The 20,442-nt window shown below is 41.7% G+C and overlaps 1 protein-coding gene across 5 annotated transcripts in view; it reads right to left on the bottom strand.

The window, feature by feature from the left end:
• Positions 1-20,442, bottom strand: part of CKAP5 (cytoskeleton associated protein 5) — a 112,154-nt gene that overhangs the window by 45,776 nt on the left and 45,936 nt on the right. For all 5 annotated transcript variants that reach the window (XM_084849997.1, XM_084850031.1, XM_084850021.1 and 2 more), the window contains exons 17-28: positions 19,998-20,183; positions 18,784-18,878; positions 17,338-17,395; positions 17,131-17,256; positions 16,446-16,585; positions 16,076-16,250; positions 14,916-15,029; positions 7,768-7,896; positions 6,424-6,618; positions 5,544-5,676; positions 4,123-4,211; positions 939-1,064 (exon numbers count right to left, since the gene is read on the bottom strand). In XM_084849997.1, coding sequence (XP_084706123.1) covers positions 939-1,064; positions 4,123-4,211; positions 5,544-5,676; positions 6,424-6,618; positions 7,768-7,896; positions 14,916-15,029; positions 16,076-16,250; positions 16,446-16,585; positions 17,131-17,256; positions 17,338-17,395; positions 18,784-18,878; positions 19,998-20,183 — 1,566 coding nt within the window. The remainder of the gene's footprint in view (positions 1-938; positions 1,065-4,122; positions 4,212-5,543; positions 5,677-6,423; positions 6,619-7,767; positions 7,897-14,915; positions 15,030-16,075; positions 16,251-16,445; positions 16,586-17,130; positions 17,257-17,337; positions 17,396-18,783; positions 18,879-19,997; positions 20,184-20,442) is intronic.

Raw genomic sequence — 20,442 nt, 5'->3', positions numbered from 1 at the left:
ATGCAAGACTAGAAAATCAGTAATTTAACTTGCAGGCTAAATAATTGTTCTCTATCTTAGAAGTATATGTTCATGAGAAAAGAGACTGATACACACAGATTTGCTTGTGAGATCTCCAACATGGTACGCATGGGCATCACTGTGCCCATGTACACCTCCCTTGGCACTGCCAAGTTCCCTGCCCTCTTTGAGTTAAAAAATCGCCCGAGACTGGCATGCTGCAAAGCGAAGTGTCAGCAATGTAATCCTAATTTCTAAGAGTGCCTCTAGGCAGCAGAGGCTTTCTATTAAAATAAAAACAGTGGCTGGCTGTAGCCCAGTGCTTTGTTTTGAAATGTGCCCAGCTGTCCAGAAAAAAGAAAAAGTTACGCTTGGGGAGGCTGGTAATGGTCCTGGAGGTCTAGTGGGAAGAGAGGGAGGGATTGTTTGGCCTATGCACTGTGAGTATGTTTTGTCTTTTTTTAAATGTGGTGTGTGTTATGCTTAGGGCTTTTGTGTGTGGTGTGTGTTTTGCCTGAGTTTTTGGTGTGTGTGTGTGTGTGTGTGTGTGTGTTTTCATACTATCCGAATTCATTTGTCACATCTAGGATTCAGAAAACGACAAGACACTGGATGAACACTTATGGATTCTGTACACTTACACAAATATACTGCTGCCCACTGAATTAACTGACTGACCCACATTATCAGCATCCCTTTAGATTCCTAATACCATTAGAGTAAGTATTCATAAAATTAAGGAGATGTAACTTGAAGTGGCTTCTGCATTAGATAAACAAAAGCTATTGCCTACAAAGAATGCACTCTTGTCAAGCTTTGCCAAACATCCTTAGGAACTAACCCAGAGACTAACAGGTGCTATATCAAAGTAAACTTCTGCTTAGAATAATAATTATCCAGCAGAGCCCTAGAGATCAGGTATTGCTAATTTCTCTCACCTTTAATCCTTTTTCATCTTTCATCCTCTGCTCTTTCCCATTTGGGACTAAGATAAAAACTGGACCAGATCTGTCATCATCTTCCTTCAGGTTGGACTTGCTTGGTACCTTCTTACCCTGTATACCCTAAAAAAGAAAAATGGTGAGCAGACACCTCCAAAACAAGGCTCCAATTACCTAGTTTTAGGCTACAATCCAATACACACTTACCTGGGTCTAAGTCCTATTGAACTCAACAGGATTTACTTCTAAGTAAACATGTACTGGATTGTGCTCAAAGCAAGCTTTTCTTAGAACAAATTCTATCCCATTAGCATGCAGGGCTAATCTTACCCATACAGGAGTTGTGTTAGAATGTGCACTGATGCCCTCAGGTGTACATCTTAGTACTGCGAAGAGAAACTCTACCACAGTGCACAATAGATTTAGTGTAGTAAGTGTATAAAAGGTCAATGAATCAGTCATTATAAGTGGTATCCACTGATTACATGTTTGATAGGCCTGTTCTTCATCAGATTGCTATTGCCTTTGGTGAGGCTTGTAGTAGCATCATAATGCTGAAAAAAGTCATAAAACACTCAGTGGTGAACAGCAGGCTCAAAATCATACAATTAAACCCTGAAATCCCAGATCTACTATTATAGTACATAAGCATTATTTCTTACAGCTTCTGAGTGTTGGATAAAGGAGAATATGGAGCATCTGTTATGTGCAAATTTGCTATACCTGCTTATGAACTCCAAATTTATGAAGTTCTAAACTTCTAAGAATACTGCCATTGTAAATGGTATTTGCATGTCAAACCTGAAACAACTGACTGTCCTCAATAGACCATCTTAAGAAAATAGCTTACATGTTCCTGCCCTGAGACATATTTGGATCCTTTGTCTATTGAGGGTACAGAACCCCGACAGCTCCCTAGCGTTATCATCTGCTTTAGAGCGGACAGGTAGGTTTCTTGAGCTCCATAATTCAAGAAGAACCATTAATTCACACTCTTTCCAAAAAACCTCTACCACTTCCTATAGTACTCTTCTTGGGTTATCTTATTTATCACAATTTATAAGATTCACATGAGGGCTTGAAGGGAATCAAAAGGACAGAGTAAACAAATACTCTCTCCCCCAACTTTGGTTCAAAGCTAAGCCAGTATCTTCTTTAGCTTTAGGCACTGCAAGGAATTAAGATCTTTTAAAACAGGCTGCTTACAGGGCTGAAGTGATTTTCCCTGCACCCTCTTAAAAGGAGAGAGTGAGTGAGAACTTCAGTACCACCCACCCTCTGCTCTCTTCACACAACAATTGAGTTCAGACATAATGCTGAACTATGGTTTAGCGTTACGGGAACAAGCCTGTATGAGTCTTGGGCTCATGCACTCCCCTCTCTGTCAAGCATATACAGCAACTTTCAATCTCCTCTTTAGAACAAACCACAGTTCCCCGTAACGGTGATTACTTAAAACAAGTCAGAACATTCATAGAATCATAGAATAGTAGGGTTGGAAGGGGCCTATAAGACCACTGAGTCTAACCCCCTGCTCAGTGCAGGAATCCAAGTCAGAGCACCCCTGACAGATGGCTGTCCAGCCTCCTCTTGAATGCCTCCAGTGTGGGAGAGCCCACTACTTCCCTAGGGAATTGGTTCCATTGTCGTATTGCTCTAACCGTCAGGAAGTTTTTCCTGATGTTCAGCCGGAACCTGGCTTCCCGTAACTTGAGCTCATTATTCTGTGTCCTGCATTCTGGGATGATCGAGAAGAGATCCTGGCCTTCCTCTCTGTGACAACCTTTCAAGTAGTTCAGTTCAACCATTAGAGGGGAGCTCATGAGCTTGAGCTCACGCAAACTCATTCCCTTAACACAAACCCTGGTTTAGGATTACACCAAAACCAGGTCAAAGAAGTATGGCCTATTAGTAGAGCGTTCTAAGAAAATGTACACATAACAGCCATTTCTTGGCCTCCAGTAGTAATCATTTGACGATTAACCAGCCACAACTGCCATTTAAAAGTGATGGTTGCCAAGTTAGCTGCTCTGAAGTGCAACACAATCTGTGGTCCTCCAGATGTTAGATTCCAACTTCTATCAGCCTCAGCCAGCATGGCCAATGAACAGGGATGATGGGAGTTGGCAATCCAACAACTCGAAGGCAACAGGTTGCCCACCTCTGCCATAGCAGCTCACCTTAAGCAGAAGGAACATTTCCATCTACTCCTATCTAGATTATATCCTGGTCAGGCCAACCTCTTTTCAACAGAGCTTTAAGTCATCCAAGACAGAGGTGAAAAGTCTTTTGGTCCACAGAATCAGTGAACTTTGAAAAGATCTCCTTAATACCTACACAGTCATAGTGGTCATATAATTAGGGAAAGGATTTTCTTTTTGATCGAAAGGAGAGAGAATGTCCTGAAGTGGATACAAGGTATCATAGTAGCCAAAAGCTCTTCAGGATTTTTTTCTCACCATCTCCTGGTTTTATCGCCACGATTTCTTTCGATACCAAGCACCTTCTCTGTGTTATAACCGTATTCACTCCATCAGTTGCTGCCCCCTCAAAGGATGCCCTTCAACTTCATTAAACAGGTAGCATTTACTAATTAATGTACACATATGAACACATGAAGCTGCCTAATGCCAAGTCAGGTCATGAGTCTGTTTAGCCCCAGAACGTTGACTTTTATTGGGAGCAGCTCTTCAAGGACTCCGGCGAAGCTGTTCCCAGCTCAGCCACCCAAAATCTCTCCTATTTTTTTTTTTTTTTAAAATTGGAGAGGTTTGAGGTTTTCTGCAAACAAAGCATGCACTTGGCTAAAAAAACTGTATCTGAATACACAGTACCTGCCATTCTAGCCCACAACAGCCATAGTATTCAACTTCACCATGTCTTCTCCCACACTGCAGAAAGGGAGTCATTTACTTACTATAGACACCATCAATCTTTATGAAACCATTCCTCATGCCCTGATAGGGTGGTGTATAAGCTACAGAATCTGGAGTCTTTTTGTTGCATTTATATTCACAGACATTAACAAAATTCACCCCATTGATGTCTAGAATACTTCCTGGGGTGAAGGGGGTATGATGGGACATTTCAAAATTACAGTATTGTTACAACATATTATGACCAACTACAACTATCTAGAATCAATGGCAGCCATCATTTCCTTTGTGCTGAAATAATTTACCTTGGGTTTAGGGGCCGTTCCTCCTGCTTTGGCCTTTTTAGCATCAGGTTTGTTCTCCACAGTGTTGGATGAAAAGTCTTCACCAGAACCTTAGGAGCAAGAGATGCAGCACAATTTAAACTAAACAATAACGCTTGGATTAAAACCAACATATAATGAAGTGATACCCCACATGTCGCATTGCAAACTGCTTTTGAAACCATGGTGACCTTTAAAAGTAATTTTAATATGGAGAAAAGAGGTCTTCTGTTCAAATAAAAAAGTTAAGATTCAACTAGGTGTTTATTTCTATGCCACCCTTCTGGGTGGTTTACAAAAAATTCAGACCACATAAACATAGTTAAATAAAAATATAGTAAAACACTAAAAATAAAAGTAAAACCCCTCAAGCATGCCTAAAGTAGTTCTTTGTCTCCAGCCATAGGTTTAGTTTCTAAGGAAACTGTCACTATGAGACAATATAGTCCCTCTAAATCCCTCTAGATCCCTCTAAAGTACAAAAAAAAGTGCAAAAAGTACATCCTGAAGTTTTACGTAACAGCTACAGCAAGAATCCAATCCATCATATATCGAAGATTGAATTGCCCCACTATTACTGTTTCTTATCCAGAGCACAAGAAAAATGCATCATTCCTTTGGTATATTAGGTTCTACTGGGAATTAAGTTGGCTCTCTCTGTTAGTATACCAATACAGGCAAAATGCACGCTCTTGACATCTGACCATTACAAAAGTCAGCAGAAGTCATACATATACTAATTCTTTATTCTCTTGCAAACTGGATGTATTCTGGGTAGAATGCTGAGGCAAATCCCCTGTAAGTCTCCCAGTTTTTTATTCAGATAGTACAAGGAGGAGCAGTGACTGAGTTCAGACGACATGTCACGACGAGCTGCACTACCTGCGGGCACCAGGTTGCACATGCAACCCCCGCTTGGTAGTCTTGTGTTGTGTGAACACGGCAAGAGTGGCTTATGGGATATGCGAATGTTAATTCTCCCATAAGCCACGCTCACCAGGTTTGCACAACATGGCAACTCCTGAGAGGGGGTTGTAGATTTAAAATGGTGACTGCACAGCCCCGTTATGTAGGCTATGAGAAAACCAAAAGCCCTTTCTACTTTATCAGATCTGAAACAAGCATAGAAGCAGTTCAGATAGCTCTAAAAATGGTTGAATCTTTGCCCAACAGGAAACAATTACCATAAGATTATCTTGACTCCAGGGTTCTCTTCTACAGACAGTTCACTACTGCAGTAACTCAAGGTGCTTCAGTAAAATCCTACTATTTACAATCCCCTAAATTCTGTCTCCACTCTTACTTGTACCTGGTTTATTATACCTGGTTGTTAACAATGGGATCTCAATCCATCTTAACACTGGGTTCTCTCAAATAGGGCAAGGTAATGGGATGAAGATTACCTGATGTAGCTTGAGATTTGGCTGGAGCTGTTCCTACTGCTCTGGAAGATGTCTTAGTAGATGGAGCAGGTTTGGCGGGCATATTGGCTTTGGCTTTTTCAAGCATGGCCAGTACTTGGTCTTTGGAAGCTGGCTAGAAAGCAAAAGTAAGATCTTGAAGGCACCCACGTCAAACTCCACTTAGGGTGCAATCCCATTCAGATAGGCAGCCGCCTCCGAACTTGGAGGTGACCGCCTATCCAATGCACGGCAGAAGAAACGAGGGGATCGTTCCCTCCGCACTTCTCCTGCCCTGCATTTTTGGTTAGACAGCCGATTGCAGCTGTCTAGCCACGAGAGGGCTGATCGGGGGAGGAGACTGTTGTACGACACATTGGATGTGTAGTACAGGCATTTCCGCCCTCCCAGCCCCGGAACACCCCTTTTCAGCCTCTCTGCACTCCTCTTGTGAGAATGGAGGATGGGGCTGCCTTGAAGGCAGCATGGAAGTGGGGGGAGCTCAGTTCCTGGAAAACCAGATATCCTATGGCCATCTAGCCGCTGTCTAGCGGCCATAGGATTGCTCCCTCCATAAGCAAAATGGCTACATGCCAAATTACTTTGTAAGTCGCTACATGGAAAATAGTTCCCCCAAATACTGGGTGTTAACATAAGAGAAAGATCATGTTCTGAGTACTAACTAGATTGTAAATCTATTTCATCCAATATGCAGAAGTTGTTAATATTTCCATGTTAATAATCAGATTTGTGCAATCATTGAACCATTTCATAACTGTTTAATTTACCAGAAACTCTCTCATGGTATTGCTTGCACACATGTCTCATTTGTACTCAGTTTATTATTTGGCCACACTCTAAAGAAAAGTTGTGTTTGCTATACCTTCAGCTTGCCAGTGGCTTTGGCCATCTTCTCAAACCCTAGATGCATCATGAAGAATGGCAGGGCATCTTGTGCCTTTTTACGGACATCTCCATTTCGATCCTCCAGGCAAGAGTACAGGTGTGGCACACATAAAACCAAGTCTGACGGGACAGTACGGAGTGTGGGCAACTTATCAGCCAGCCAACCTAAAAGCTGAAACAAAGCAGAGATCCCTTGTATCTGCTGAAAGTGATACACTTTGGATATACTAAGCAGGGGCTAAATTGTAGGGATATGAGAGCGCTCACACTACAGTTGATTCTAGCATAGCATCTGGCAGCTTATGGGGAAAGCTTGCAGAATCTATGTATATTACATATTGCTATGTAAATAACTAGTACTGTCAAGGTTACAAAAAACATTCATCTGGGTAACCAAAGTATTTTCTGCAATCCCAAGATTTTCAGATGACTCTTAACAATCTCTTTCCATACCCTACAAAACATTTCTCAAATGTAACCACTATAGCTCAGCCTTCCTCAACGTGGTACCCTCCAGATGTTTTGAACTACAACTTCCAGAATTCTTGACCACTGGGTATGCTGACTGCGGCTGATGGGAGTTGAAGACCAAAACATCTGGAGGGCGGCAGGTTGGGAAAGCCCAACATAGCTTATTTAGGTGTTCTCAGAGCCATAGGAATATCCTGCCACACATCCAGAAGACATGGGCCTGCACTCTCCAAGTTGCAGTGGGAAGCAAGGATAACTGCTGAAGGCTAAGGGAACAAACCAGGAAGCTGGGAGGGAATTATTGCTTAGCTGCCACCACAAGCAGAAACTGAGCAAGGATGGTTACTGGAGGATTCTACTAAGTTACTGGAGGATTCTACTACATAGCAAATGGTTGTGGCATGCAGGCCAATTATCATCGACCCACACTAGTACTGTATGGACACTCTTAAGTACGGTGTTACAGCACTTGCACCACATGGTCCAAATGGAGTATACCCACAAGTCCTGCCAATAAGAAAGAATGAGGCAGATACAAACACAGGAATCAGAAGGAATGTGGTTAAGTATATACAGAAATTGAGATCAACAGCTGCTTGCACTAGTCTACATTTTAGAAATTAACTCCTTTTCTCTTTAGGAAAATTCTTTACTTCAGAATATTCCTATTTGACACTTGCTGCTCTTGGGACACTGAACTGGAGTATCTTCCAAGGGTATAGTACAAAGAATGGCCTCATTTCACTCCATTATTTTTATCTCAACAATTAAATATAAAATGGATTGGCCTTACACAGATTCATTTTATAAAGGATAAAAACAAATCTCATTTATAGGGTACCATCCTTACCTCTTGTCTGAGGAAAGGGTTCTCTTTCTTGAGCTCTTCAGATAGGTCTTCCCCTTCCAACCATTCTTTCATACCTGTCTGTTCTGTCCAGGCATTCACGGTTGCTAGGGAAGCTGTTCGTACATTGTTCTGAAGCAAACGCAAGATTTACACATGATAATCCGCAAATAAGATTATCAATTTGGGCAAGGGTCTTGGGTCTCTTTAGAAGGGCGTGTTTAAGTGCCAAAAAGCACGAAGTGTTAACTTTTACCATCCGAATGAGAGGATAATCTTTGGTTGAATTTCTCAGGACCAATTTAATGCAGCTCAATAACTCAATCAACATTGCGAAGCATTGCACCTTTCACCACCTAAACCCACAGTTATTTTGCAAAACACTTATGAAGGCTGAAGGCAGACTACAGGAGAAAAGAAGATCTAATTGCACAATACTGCTTAGGCATAAACTGTTCACCAAGAAGTAATTTACTTTTACTGTAGTACATGGCTCCCCAGTGAAACTAAAAAAGTCATGGCTTCTTAATATATACAGTCAGGGCCAGAAATATTGGAACAAGGATAACTGTTTTGGCAGTTGGCCTCTGTACACCACCACATTGAAGTTGAAAGGAAACACACCCAGATGGGAGCCAAGTCAGGACTGTCAGCTGTAATTCAAGGGGTTTGACAAAAGTGGGGCACCAACCATTCAGGAAGTACAGCCAGTGGCATACACACACACCCATCCTTGGTGGCTCATAATGGAACGAATGGCTGACAAGCAGCTGCATGGCTAGGTGTGGCCTGTTTCCTGGGTACCCCATGACCAATCAAGCAGATAAAAGGCCTGGAGGTGGTTCTGAGTGTTACATTTGCATTTGGTAGCTGTTCACTGGAACTCTCAACATGAGGTCCAAAGAGGTGTCCATGCGAGAGAAGGAGGCCATCGTTAAGCTGGGGAAACAACATAAACCCATTAGAGAGATAGCAAAAACATTGGGAGTGGCCAACACAGCAGTTTGGAACATCCTGAAAAAGAAGGAATTAACTGGCAAGCTCAGCAACAGCAAAAGGCCTGGCAGACCACGGAAGACAACTAAAGTGGATGATCACAGAATTCTGCTCATGGTGAAGAGGAACCCTTTCACAACATCTAGCCAGGTCAAGAATGTTCTTGAGGAGGTAGGCATGTCATTGTCAACATCTACAGTCAAGAGACGGCTTTATGAATGTAAATACAGAGGCTTCACAACAAGGTGTAAACCACTGGTAATGCTCAAGAACTGAAAGGCCAGATTAGCCTTTGCCAGGAAACACCTAAAAAAGCCTGCCCAGTTGTGGAATAAGATTCTTTGGACTGATGAAACCAAGATTAACTTGTACCAGAATGATGGGAAGAGAAAAGTATGGAGAAGGAAAGGAACACTCATGGTTCAAAGCATGCCACATCATCTGTCAAACATGGTGGAAGCAGTGTTATGGCATGGGCATGTATGGCTGCCAATGGAACCGGGTCACTGGTGTTTATTGATGATCTGACTGCTGATAAACACAGCAGGATGAATTCTGAAGTGTATAGGGCTATACTTTCTGCTCAGATTCAGCCAAATGCTGCCAAACTGATAGGATGCCGCTTCATATTGCAGATGGGCAATTTGACCCAAAACATACAGCAAAAGCTACCCAAGAGTTTCTCAAGGCAAAGAAGTAGGATGTTCTTCAATGGCCAAGTCAGTCACCTGAACCCAACCCAATAGAGCATGCTTTTCACTTATTGAAGACAAGACTGAAGGCAGAAAGCCCCACAAACAAGCAGCAGCTGAAGGCAGCTGCAGTAAAGGCCTGGCAAAGCATCTCGAGGGAGGAAACTCAGCATTTGGTCATGTCCTTCATGGATCACTGCCTTGTTGTGGCAAAGGGGCTTGCGTAACTCAGTGAAGCCATAAGCTATGCCGTGCAGGGCCACCCAAGATGGACAGGTCATGGTGGAGAGTTCTGACAAAATGTGGTCCACTGGAGAAGGAAATGGCAACCCACTTCAGTATTCTTGCCAAGAAAACCACATGGAACGTATCACAAGGCTAAAAGAGATGATGCCGGAAGATGAGCCCCTCAGGTCGGAAGGTGTCCAATATACTACTGGGGAAGAGCAGAGGGTATTTCCAAGTAACGCCAGAAAGAGTGAAGCGGCTGGGCCAAACCCGAAAGGACACTCAGCTGTGGATGTGTCTGGTGGTGAAAAGAAAATCCGATGCTGTAAAGAACAATATTGTTTAGGAACCTGGAATGTCAGATCAATGAATCAAGGTAAGCTGGAGGTGTTCAAACATGAGATGGCAAGATTGAACATCGACATCTTGGGAATCAGTGAACTCAAATGGACAGGCATGGGCGAATTTAATTGAGGTGACCATCATATCTACTATTGTGGGCAAGAATCCCTTAGAAGAAATGGAGTAGCACTCATAGTCAACAAAAGGGTGGGAAAAGCAGTACTGGGGTACAATCTTAAAAATGATAGAATGATCTCAGTACGAATCCAAGGCAAACCATTCAGCATCACAGTAATTCAAGTCTATGCCCCAACCACTGAGGCCGAAGAAGCTGAGGTTGATCGGTTCTATGAAGACCTCCAACACCTTCTAGAACTAACACCAAAAAAAGATGTCGTCTTCATCATAGGGGATTGGAATGCTAAAGTAGGAAGTCAAGAAATCACCGGGATAACAGGCAGGCATGGCCTTGGTGTACAAAATGAAGCAGGACAAAAGCTAATAGAGTTTTGCCAAGAGAACACGCTGATCATAGCAAACACTCTTTTCCAACAGCACAAGAGACGACTCTACACATGGACATCACCAGATGGTCAATATCGAAATCAGATTGATTATGTCCTTTGCAGCCAAAGATGGAGAAGCTCTAGACAGTCAGTCAAAAAAAAGACCTGGAGCTGACTGTGGCTCGGATCATGAGCTTCTTGTTGCAAAATTTCGGCTGAAATTGAAGAACATAGGGAAAACCACTAAACCATTCAGGTATGACCTAAATCATATCCCTTATGAATATACAGTGGAGGTGAGGAATAGATTTCAGGGATTAGACCTGATAGACAGAGTGCCTGAGGAACTATGGACGGAGGTCCGTAACATTGTTCAGGAGGCAGCAGCGAAATCCATCCCAAAGGAAAAGAAATGCAAGAAACCCAAGTGGCTGTCTGATGAGGCTTTACAAGTAGCTGAGGAAAGAAGGGAAGCGAAAAGCAAGGGAGAAAGGGGAAGATATATCCAACTAAATGCAGAATTCCAGAGAATAGCAAGGAGAGACAAGAAGGCCTTCTTAGATGAACAATGCAAAGAAATCAAGGAAAACAACAGAATGGGAAAGACTAGAGATCTCTTCAAGAAAATTGGAGATCTCAAGGGAACGTTTTGTGCAAAGACGGCCATGATAAAGGACAAAGAAGGCAGGGACCTAACAGATGCAGATGAGATTAAGAAGAGGTGGAAAGAATACACAGAAGAACTATACAGGAAAGAGCTTAATGTCCCTGATAGCCATGATAGTGTGGTCACTGAACTTGAGCTGGACATCCTAGAGAGTGAAGTCAAGTGGGCCTTAGGAAGCATTACTAACAACAAAGCTAGTGGAGATGACAGTATTCCAGCTGAGCTATTTAAAATCCTAAAAGGTGATGCTGTTAAAGTGCTGCACTCAATATGCCAACAAATTTGGAACACTCAACAATGGCCGCAAGACTGGAAAAGGTCAGTTTACATTCCAATTCCAAAGAAGGGCAACGCCAAAGAATGTTCAAACTACCGCACAATTGCGCTCATTTCACATGCCAGCAAGGTGATGCTCAAAATCCTACAAGCTAGGCTTCAGCAGTATGTGAACCGAGAACTAACGGAAGTACAAGCTGGGTTTCGAAGTGATAGAGGAACTAGAGATCAAATCGCCAACGTTCGCTGGATCATGGAGAAAGCAAGAGAATTCCAGAAAAATGTCTATTTCTGCTTCATTGACTACGCTAAAGCCTTTGATTGTGTGGATCACAACAAACTTTGGCAAATTCTTAAAGTGATGGGAGTACCAGACCACCTTACCTGTCTCCTGAGAAACCTGTACGAGGGCCAAGAAGCAACAGTAAGAACCAGACATGGAACAACCGAGTGGTTCCAAATTGGGAAAGGAGTACGACAAAGCTGCATATTGTCACCCTGCTTATTTAACTTATATGCAGAGTACATCATGAGAAATGCTGGGTTGGAAGAACCAGAGGTCGGAATTAAGATTGCTGGGAGAATTATCAACAACCTCCGATATGCAGACGATACCACCCTAATGGCAGAAAGTGAAGAGGATCTAAAGAGCCTCTTGCTGAGGGTGAAACAGGAGAGTGCAAAAGCTGGTTTGAAACTCAACATTAAAAAAACTAAGATCATGGCATCTGGCCCCATCACTTCCTGGCATATAGAAGGGGAAGAAATGGAAGCAGTGACAGATTTTACTTTCTTGAGCTCCAAGATCACCGCAGACGGTGACTGTAGCCATGAAATTAAAAGACGCTTGCTCCTTGGGAGGAAAGCTATGGCAAACCTAGACAGCCTAGTAAGAAGCAGAGACATCACCTTGCCGACAAAGGTCCGTCTAATCAAAGCTATGGTTTTCCCAGTAGTAATGTATGGCTGTGAGAGCTGGACTATAAGGAAGGCTGAGCGCCAAAGAACTGATGCTTTCGAACTGTGGTGCTGGAGAAGACTCTTACGAGTGCCCTGGACTGCAAGGAGGTCCAATCAGTCCATCCTAAAGGAAATCAACCCTGAGTGCTCATTGGAAGGACAGATACTGAAGCTGAAGCTCCAATATTTTGGCCACCTAATGCGAAGAGAAAACTCCCTGGAAAAGACCCTGATGCTGGGAAAGATTGAAGGCAAAAGGAGAAGGGGACAGCAGAGGATGAGATGGCTAGATAGCATCACCGATGCAATGAATATGAACTTGAGCACGCTCCGGGAGAGAGTGCAGGACAGGAAGGCCTGGCGTGCTATGGTCCATGGGGTCACGAAGAGTCGGACACGACTGAACGACTGAACAACAACAATGGGTTCCAGACTTCAGGAAGTCCTTGACTGCAAAGGATTTTCATCCAGGTATTAAAGGCGATCCTTAGGTTTGAAATGATGTTGGTTCGTTCCATTACTTATGAGCCACCAACGATGGGGGGGGGGGGTGTATGCCACTGGCTATACTTCCTGAATGGGTAGTGCCCCACTTTTGTCACACCCCTTGAATTACAGCTGAAAGTCCTGACTTTGCTGCCATCTGGGTGTGTTTCCTTTCAACTTCAATGCGGTGGTATACAGAGGCCAACTGCCAAAACAGTTATCCTTGTTCCAATATTTCTAGCCCTGACTGTAGCTGCAAGTGTAGGCCTGTGGGAAAAAAGTCATGACCTGTATAATGCAGTCTTACCTGTATTAGATTTTTGTGTGTGGGGCCACATAGTAACTTTGGAGAGTGAAGAGAAGCAGGGGAGATAAGAATTTTCCTTCTTTTTCCTCTCCCTCTTGCCCAACTGACTTCATGCTTCCTCACCCTGATCTAACTAAGGAGATCCACATCGGGAAGCTGCTTTCCATGCATTTATCACTTGCTGGATGATGAACTGTGGGGCATGTCAGATAAGTATCAGTGCAGATATGGTCCATCTGCGCTGCATTGCTTTCAATGGGATTATTCCAATATGCACCTAACTGACAGCAGCGCTATGTGGACTGACAGCATCTGCACCAAGTGTTCAATTTAGCTTTAGTTCCTGACTTGTAAGTTATGCCTACACAAACCTGCTTCTGCGTGATGATCTTTTTCAGATTGGGTTCTGAAGGTACAATTTTATTTTATTTATTTAAAACATTTGTATCCTGCCCTACGTCATTAAGATCTCAGAGATACATTCTCTGTTCTCAGAGATACAGTTTAAAGTAGTGTAGGAGGGAGACATTTAAGGGGGAAGTTTAAAAGGATCAGAGTGAGGGGAGTTGGGCTGAGAGGATGCATACCCTCATGGCACACATCCTTCAACCCCCATTAGGTCCCAGGAACTAAGAGGTAAGCTAGATATACATCCAAATGCACATCTGAGTGCATATTTGTGTTATCTATACTATCATGTTCACCTAGAAGCCGCTTGCTTCGCTTCAGCCTGACTCATAGCCCCACGCAGGGTTAAGTCACTGTCCGCATCCTGCTGCAAATGTTTGGAGGTAGCATGAGGGCAGCACATATGGGAAGCCTCCAGCCTCCACCAGTTTGGGGGTGGGGGGGGGGGAGCCAAAGGTCTTTTTTTAAAGAGACCAAAATTTTTCTGCATAATCTGAGGGTCTCCCAAATATGCATGAATCGTCCCTCTGGGCCTGTGTTGGCACCCAACTCCAACTTTAATAGGGAGAGCGATATGCTAGTGTTAGGTAACACCAAAGTCAAACAAGGAAGCTCCTCTTAGGTGGGGTTATACAGAATCAGAGTTGGAAGGGATGTTGGTGGTCATCTAGTCTAACCTCCTGCTCAGTGCAGGGTCTGCAAGGCAAAATGCAGCTACAGCATCCCTGATAAGACTCCTGTCTAGCCTCTACTTAAATACCTCCAGCAAAGGAGAGCCAACCACCTCCCAAGGCAGACTGCTCAACTGCCAAACAGCTCCTATCTTTAGGAAGTTTCTCCTAATGCTTAGCCAAAATCTGTTCCTCTGCAATTTTCAACCACTGGTTCTAGCCTGTTCTCTGTTGCTCAAGAGGACAGGACTAAGTCTGCTCTGTCTTCTGTATGGGAGCCCTTCAGATATCTGAAGACTGCTATCAGGTCTCCCCTTCATCTTCCCTTCCTCAGGTTAAACATATCCAGCTCTTTCAGCCTTTACTAGTAAGTCTTGGTTTCCAAACTCCTCACCATCTCAAAAATTATTTTGAACACTGAACACAAACAGATGAGTAAAACAAGAAGTTAAGCTTCCCTTCACATACAGTTTTTCCATGGAGGAGCTTCCAAAAAGGGATACCACTGGAGCTTAAAATGTCCTTTTATCATATGCACATAGTAAGCAACGAGTAACATGCACAACATAGACTACATTCCTAAAGGCTGTACTGAGAAGTATGTGAATCTACCTTACTGTCTCCAAGGATTGTAATGATGGGAATGCCCAAGTTTTTCACATGCTGCTTGATATTTGGGCCCATAGCAGTGGCCAATTGCTGGAGGATGGTCAGTGTTTGTTGCACCTGAATGGAAAAGGAAGTACAACAACTTTAACTGTGCCCAGACCTTACATGATTTAAATAGCAAGGGCTTTAGTCTGCTTACCAGGGCCACAGAAATTCCATCTCTATTTCCTACTTGCAAAGCAGTAGGCCCTAACTGGTATATATGTAAATACATATGTATGTTTAATTTCCTGTGTCTCAATCCTGTCACAAACATGGAACAAGGTCCCAGGATTCTCAACTGAACTTCCATTTAATTTTTTAAAAAATCACTGTTCTATTCAATGAGTGCTTGAGATAATTAACAATAAAATCATAAAAAGGACAAAATACAACATTTTAAGAAATGTAACACAAAAAGGATAAAATATATACATTATAATAAAACAGGGGAGCCCTCTAAAATCAAGGGGTGGTGTTAATCACTATTTATCAGTATTCCAAAGCCTATCAGAAAGCACGATTCTACGTAGATTCATACCTCCACCAGCTTTCCTTTCACGTATACATGTACTGTACAGTACATCACGTTGCTGTGTAGTCATGGAAAAACTACATGTATTTTATTGCTAGTTATAGTCAAACCAGTGCCCCAACATAAATTTCCATTTGTTTTAATCACAGGACCCTGATCATCTTTAATGGGCTTTCAGGACAAACAGAAGCACCATTAAGAGGGTGTTATGAAATCTGCCCAGCTGTGCTCTGGAGTACATGGCACAAAGGGATTAACAAAGCCTAACTGTCCCCTTGTTGTGCTTTCTCTGGAAGAATGCATTTCCTTTGCTTTGATGGCAATGGAGTAGGTTCTTCGAAGTACACAGAGTATCTGTACTATTTTCCCCTGTTGGTGTGGAAAGTACTGCTACATCAATAGACATATTGGAAATCGCAGAAATCTAAAATTCCTTCTTGTATAAAAGGGATTAAATAGTATGAAAGTGCCATACTCTATAATACAGTCACTTCAATTCTTCTTACAAGATTTAAATGAAGCTGGTATTTGAGGACTAGTAACTGACTGTAACAAGTTTAATCCTAAATCTAGGACTTAAATAGCATACCAGGATTTTATTGGAATCATTGAGACGACTCTTCAATGCAGGTGCAAGTTCTCCTATGTTTGGCTGTATGAATTTGGCTTCATTAATGATGCTTGTTACTTCATCTAGACCCTCCTTTCGGATTTTCCAGTTTTTATCACCAATCTTAGACACCAATTCAGATGTAATCTTATCACTAAAAAGAAGAGTTAACATCTCACACTCGGTTTCCTTTAAACAGGAAAGAAGAAACTACAAGTACCTTACAGATTAATAGGGAATATAGAGAATACAAATTTTACAAAATACCTTGCACATAAATAATTACAAGTTTGCATGTCTTAGCAACAGAAGAGAAAAATGTCTTCTAATATGCAAGATCCAAACAAACCTGATATCGGCTCTTGGCAAGAGATCCACAACATCATTTCCTAAATCCTCCTGTTCTTCTCCTTCCTCGCCATCATCCCCACTGCCAACAGTGTGCCTGGAATTGCCTCGAGTTGGAGCAGGTGGTGTTTGCCCTTGCATCTGAAATGTAAATACATGCCAGATGGGTGTGCACAATTTGGGAGATGGGTCTCAACTGTAGTTAGGTAGTTCAGCATTTTGGTTCATGTAATTGCACATCACTGTACATTAATGGAAAGACACGCCAATTACAGTCAAAATGCAAGAATGGAGGAAGTGTGTCAAATACAGGCTAATGGCATAAAAAAGCAAAGCATACTGTGCCTACACATCTGAAATTGTTGCCAGCTCAGTATATTATCCAAATGATATTATCCAAATAAGTCCTTTCACCAGTCAAATGAAAAACTAATGTTAGCAGTGAACTATGATGACTTAATGTTATTCATATTAGGAAACAGCATTTAAAAACACTTGCATCCCAAACACTTGGACTCATTTTCAAATGTCCATCTGCTGATGTCCTCATCCAAATCACTGCCTTAGCAAATTGCTCTACTTCACTGTACTAATAATAATTAGTGAAATTATTAAGCCATTAATGCTCCTAAGCCAATGCAAGTGAGCACCTGAAGAACATTTCCAGCACTTTGAAAGAAGCTTACTTTTTCAAACTCTGCATCTATTTGGGAAAGGAGAGCCGGCTTCTCATCTTCAAAGAACATCCGCAAAGGGGCCCCCACATACAGATACATGACACCTAATAAGGTAATGGCAGATGTTCTCACAGCCTGTCAAATAGAAAAGAGAAAGGCTTAATCTCAACTATTCAGACAGTGCTGGGATCTTAGCCTTAAGAGAAGATTACTCACGGGATTTGTAGCTGCAAGAGCAGTCTTAACATTGCTGATAAAAGCCTTTACATTCAATCTGAGAGAGAAAACGCAGAGATTAGCTGAAAGGAGCATAACACCATACAGCAGCAAGACGTAGAACAGCTACTTGTTCATTCTAGAACAATTTGTAAGAAGGAACTACTATGGAACTTAAATACAAAGTGAAAATATTCAATCTGATGGAACTACCCTTTTAGAGGATGGATAGGGTATCTTAGTTAAGACAGTCTGAATGCACTCTTACAGCACTAATTAACTCTTAGGTCTACTTCTCACTGTGACCATCTGGGCCATGCCATTTCAGACTGCAGGTGGGGGCTAACGTGACTATTTCGTATGGAGGAATATTCAAACAAAATTCCAAGGCCATAGAAAACTGGTACAACAAGGAGAAAGCTAAGCTGGACCTTGTACCTACTCCCTTATGAATGACCTTCTGCAAGTTCAGTCCAGCCCTTCTCTAGAACAGTCTAGTTTGCTGCTCAGGTATTATTTATAAAGTTATTTATACAATCTGCTCTCGGAATGGAACCCCGATTCAAAATGGTACCAACAAAAAAAGTACATGCAATGATCCTAAGAACCACTAGTTACACAGATTCCACCTTCCTGGAACTGCTGGTTTGAAGTTTCCTTATTGATCTCATCTCCCACACATTTTAAAGGAATTGTTGTGGGAATAGGGAAAACACCAGGCAAACAGGTCTGGTGTATTCAGCATTTTGTCAAGGACTAGATACCAGGCACTCCAACTAAGGCATGAATATTACTTTTACTTTTGTTCTTTCTCAACCACAGTGATCTGTACTGCCACAGGGGAAGCATTAGCTTTTTCACCCCTGAAGCTAGAGATTAATGCCCTTAACAGAGGGCAAAGTAAAATACCCTTTTCTTATTCCAACCCATCATTCCATCATTGCTTCACATTTCTGCTGTTTCTATCATTGTCAGAAGCTAGACTTCAAGAGCCTAAATACATACATCTAGCTACCTTATAACTTACTGCCAATAACTGCTTGTTTTTTGAACCAACCTTTTACTACTATTGCCCATCTTTAATCCTTCTGGATTAGACTATCAATCATAGATTACTTTCTCTAATCAGTGGAAGACCTTATCTGAATTACAGGAATCTAGATTTAGACTCATCAGAGGGCCTGAAAAGGAAAAACAGCTTCACAAAGGCTTTAATAGGGCTGGTTCACACAACCATATATGCCATTTGATGACACAATGCTGAATGTGCAAACTCTCAATTGAAAGCTAATGTGTTTGAGGTGATGCCAAGTGACACCAGAGCTGTCTGTGGTGCTTGATCTGTGATGGATATTTTGCACAAGTCACCACTGAGTAATGAACATCCATTACTCAGCATGGCTCATTTTATATTACAGTTGTTTATTCCGGTTTTTCAAACCTTACCCTGCAAACCCAAACTCTTTAATCGCATTTGAAAGCCAGTTCAAGGTTTCTGACTGGTTCTTTGGATTCTTCTGAGAAAAGGCCATAGACATAACCTAGAATGCAAATGGAAGATTTTACCCCTCTCCATAACTCCTAATCATCAAGAACATGCAAACATCTAAACAAATGCAGTGAAACAGTTGTTTTGTTCAGTTATGTACATTCGTTGTATTTCATGTTATTAGTATTGTATGCCGCCTAGAGTGGCCAGATAGCCAGCCAGATGGGCAGCTAATAAATCTTATTTATAAATAAATACAAACATACATACATACTAGACAGAGAGCTGTATACTGAGGTTTATGGCAGAGCAGCAGCTAGGCCATATTGCACTACACACTAGCCTTATTGCAAATGCGGGAGCATATTTTCACTACCAACTTATTCCCAATAATTTAAACTGCCTTAAAAAGAGAACAGTGCAAAATCAGACCACAGAAAACTAATATAACATTCAAAGGAACACTACATTCTATTAAATTAATTTATATGTAGTAAAAGCAGTAAACAAAATATATATAAGAGGTGTTCAGAGAAGTGCTTGAGATGTGGTGGGGATGACGGTTGACTTTATTCATGGATTTTGGTCTTGTCTGAATATAAAAAAATATTGGGAAATGGTTTTGCAAAATATTTATGAAATGACGGGATATATAACACCGATGGACCCATTGTGTGTTTTACTTGGCTATTTTAAAGACTTAAATATAACTTGTGACTTGAAGCTTATTGTTAATCTTTTAACAGTTAGTAAAATACTGATAGCTGCTTTCCGGAAGACCAAGATTCTGTCTAATGAAGATTGGTTCCAGAAGGTCTGGGACACGGTTTACGTGATAAAATTGACTCATTTAAAAAGATAAAAAGAACGAGGTTCTGTTAACAAGTTTATTCGGAATTGGTCACTCTTCGTAATGTACTGGAATTCTAAGTTCATAAATGGTTCGAGTCCTTATGTTATGTTTGAAATGTTATAAGTGTCTCTTTTTTCTTGTTATATCTTGTGATTTGTGAAAATAAATAACAATAATAATAAAAATAGTGGTTTTAAAACAGCATCTAGTACTCATCCAGCCACAAGAATAAGGGAGTAAGACTGAGTACATAAATGACCACTATACACCTTTGCCCATACAGAATTGCTTTTATTCTATTGGAAGCATTTCACACACCTGTTCAGCAGTCCAAGGCAGTTGACAGGCCTCCGCTATTGCTGTTAGTGCTTCTTTTGCATTGCTCCCACATTTCACATCACCAATCTTATCCACAAGACCATCCAGTACAATCTGTGCAGAGGTTTTGGAGAAGGTTCCCTTCTGAGCAACTAAGGCAACTATATGAAGTTTTATTTGCATCACCTGCAAAAGAGAAGTGCAACCAGCTTAGCAACAAGCCTATGATCTGCTACATTCTCCTACTAAAATAAGAGTACAACATAAAGAGGCTTAAGTCCCGAGTCTGCTTTAGCATTTGCCTCACAGCTGTTGATGTACACTCCCAGGTCCAAGATAGACTTGGTTGATTGAGTATAAATATTCAAAGGGTTCTCAGCATTTTTCTTTGTGTGCATGTTTGAATGGCTTGCCATAAATATCATTTTTCTCCTACAGGCTTGGA

This window comes from Heloderma suspectum, chromosome 1 (genome assembly GCF_057233095.1).
Source record: "Heloderma suspectum isolate Gila_16-S chromosome 1, 16-S_ref, whole genome shotgun sequence".
NCBI lineage: Eukaryota > Metazoa > Chordata > Lepidosauria > Squamata > Helodermatidae > Heloderma > Heloderma suspectum.
Note: the sequence above shows the minus strand (reverse complement) of the source record. Positions and strands in the feature narration are given on the sequence as shown.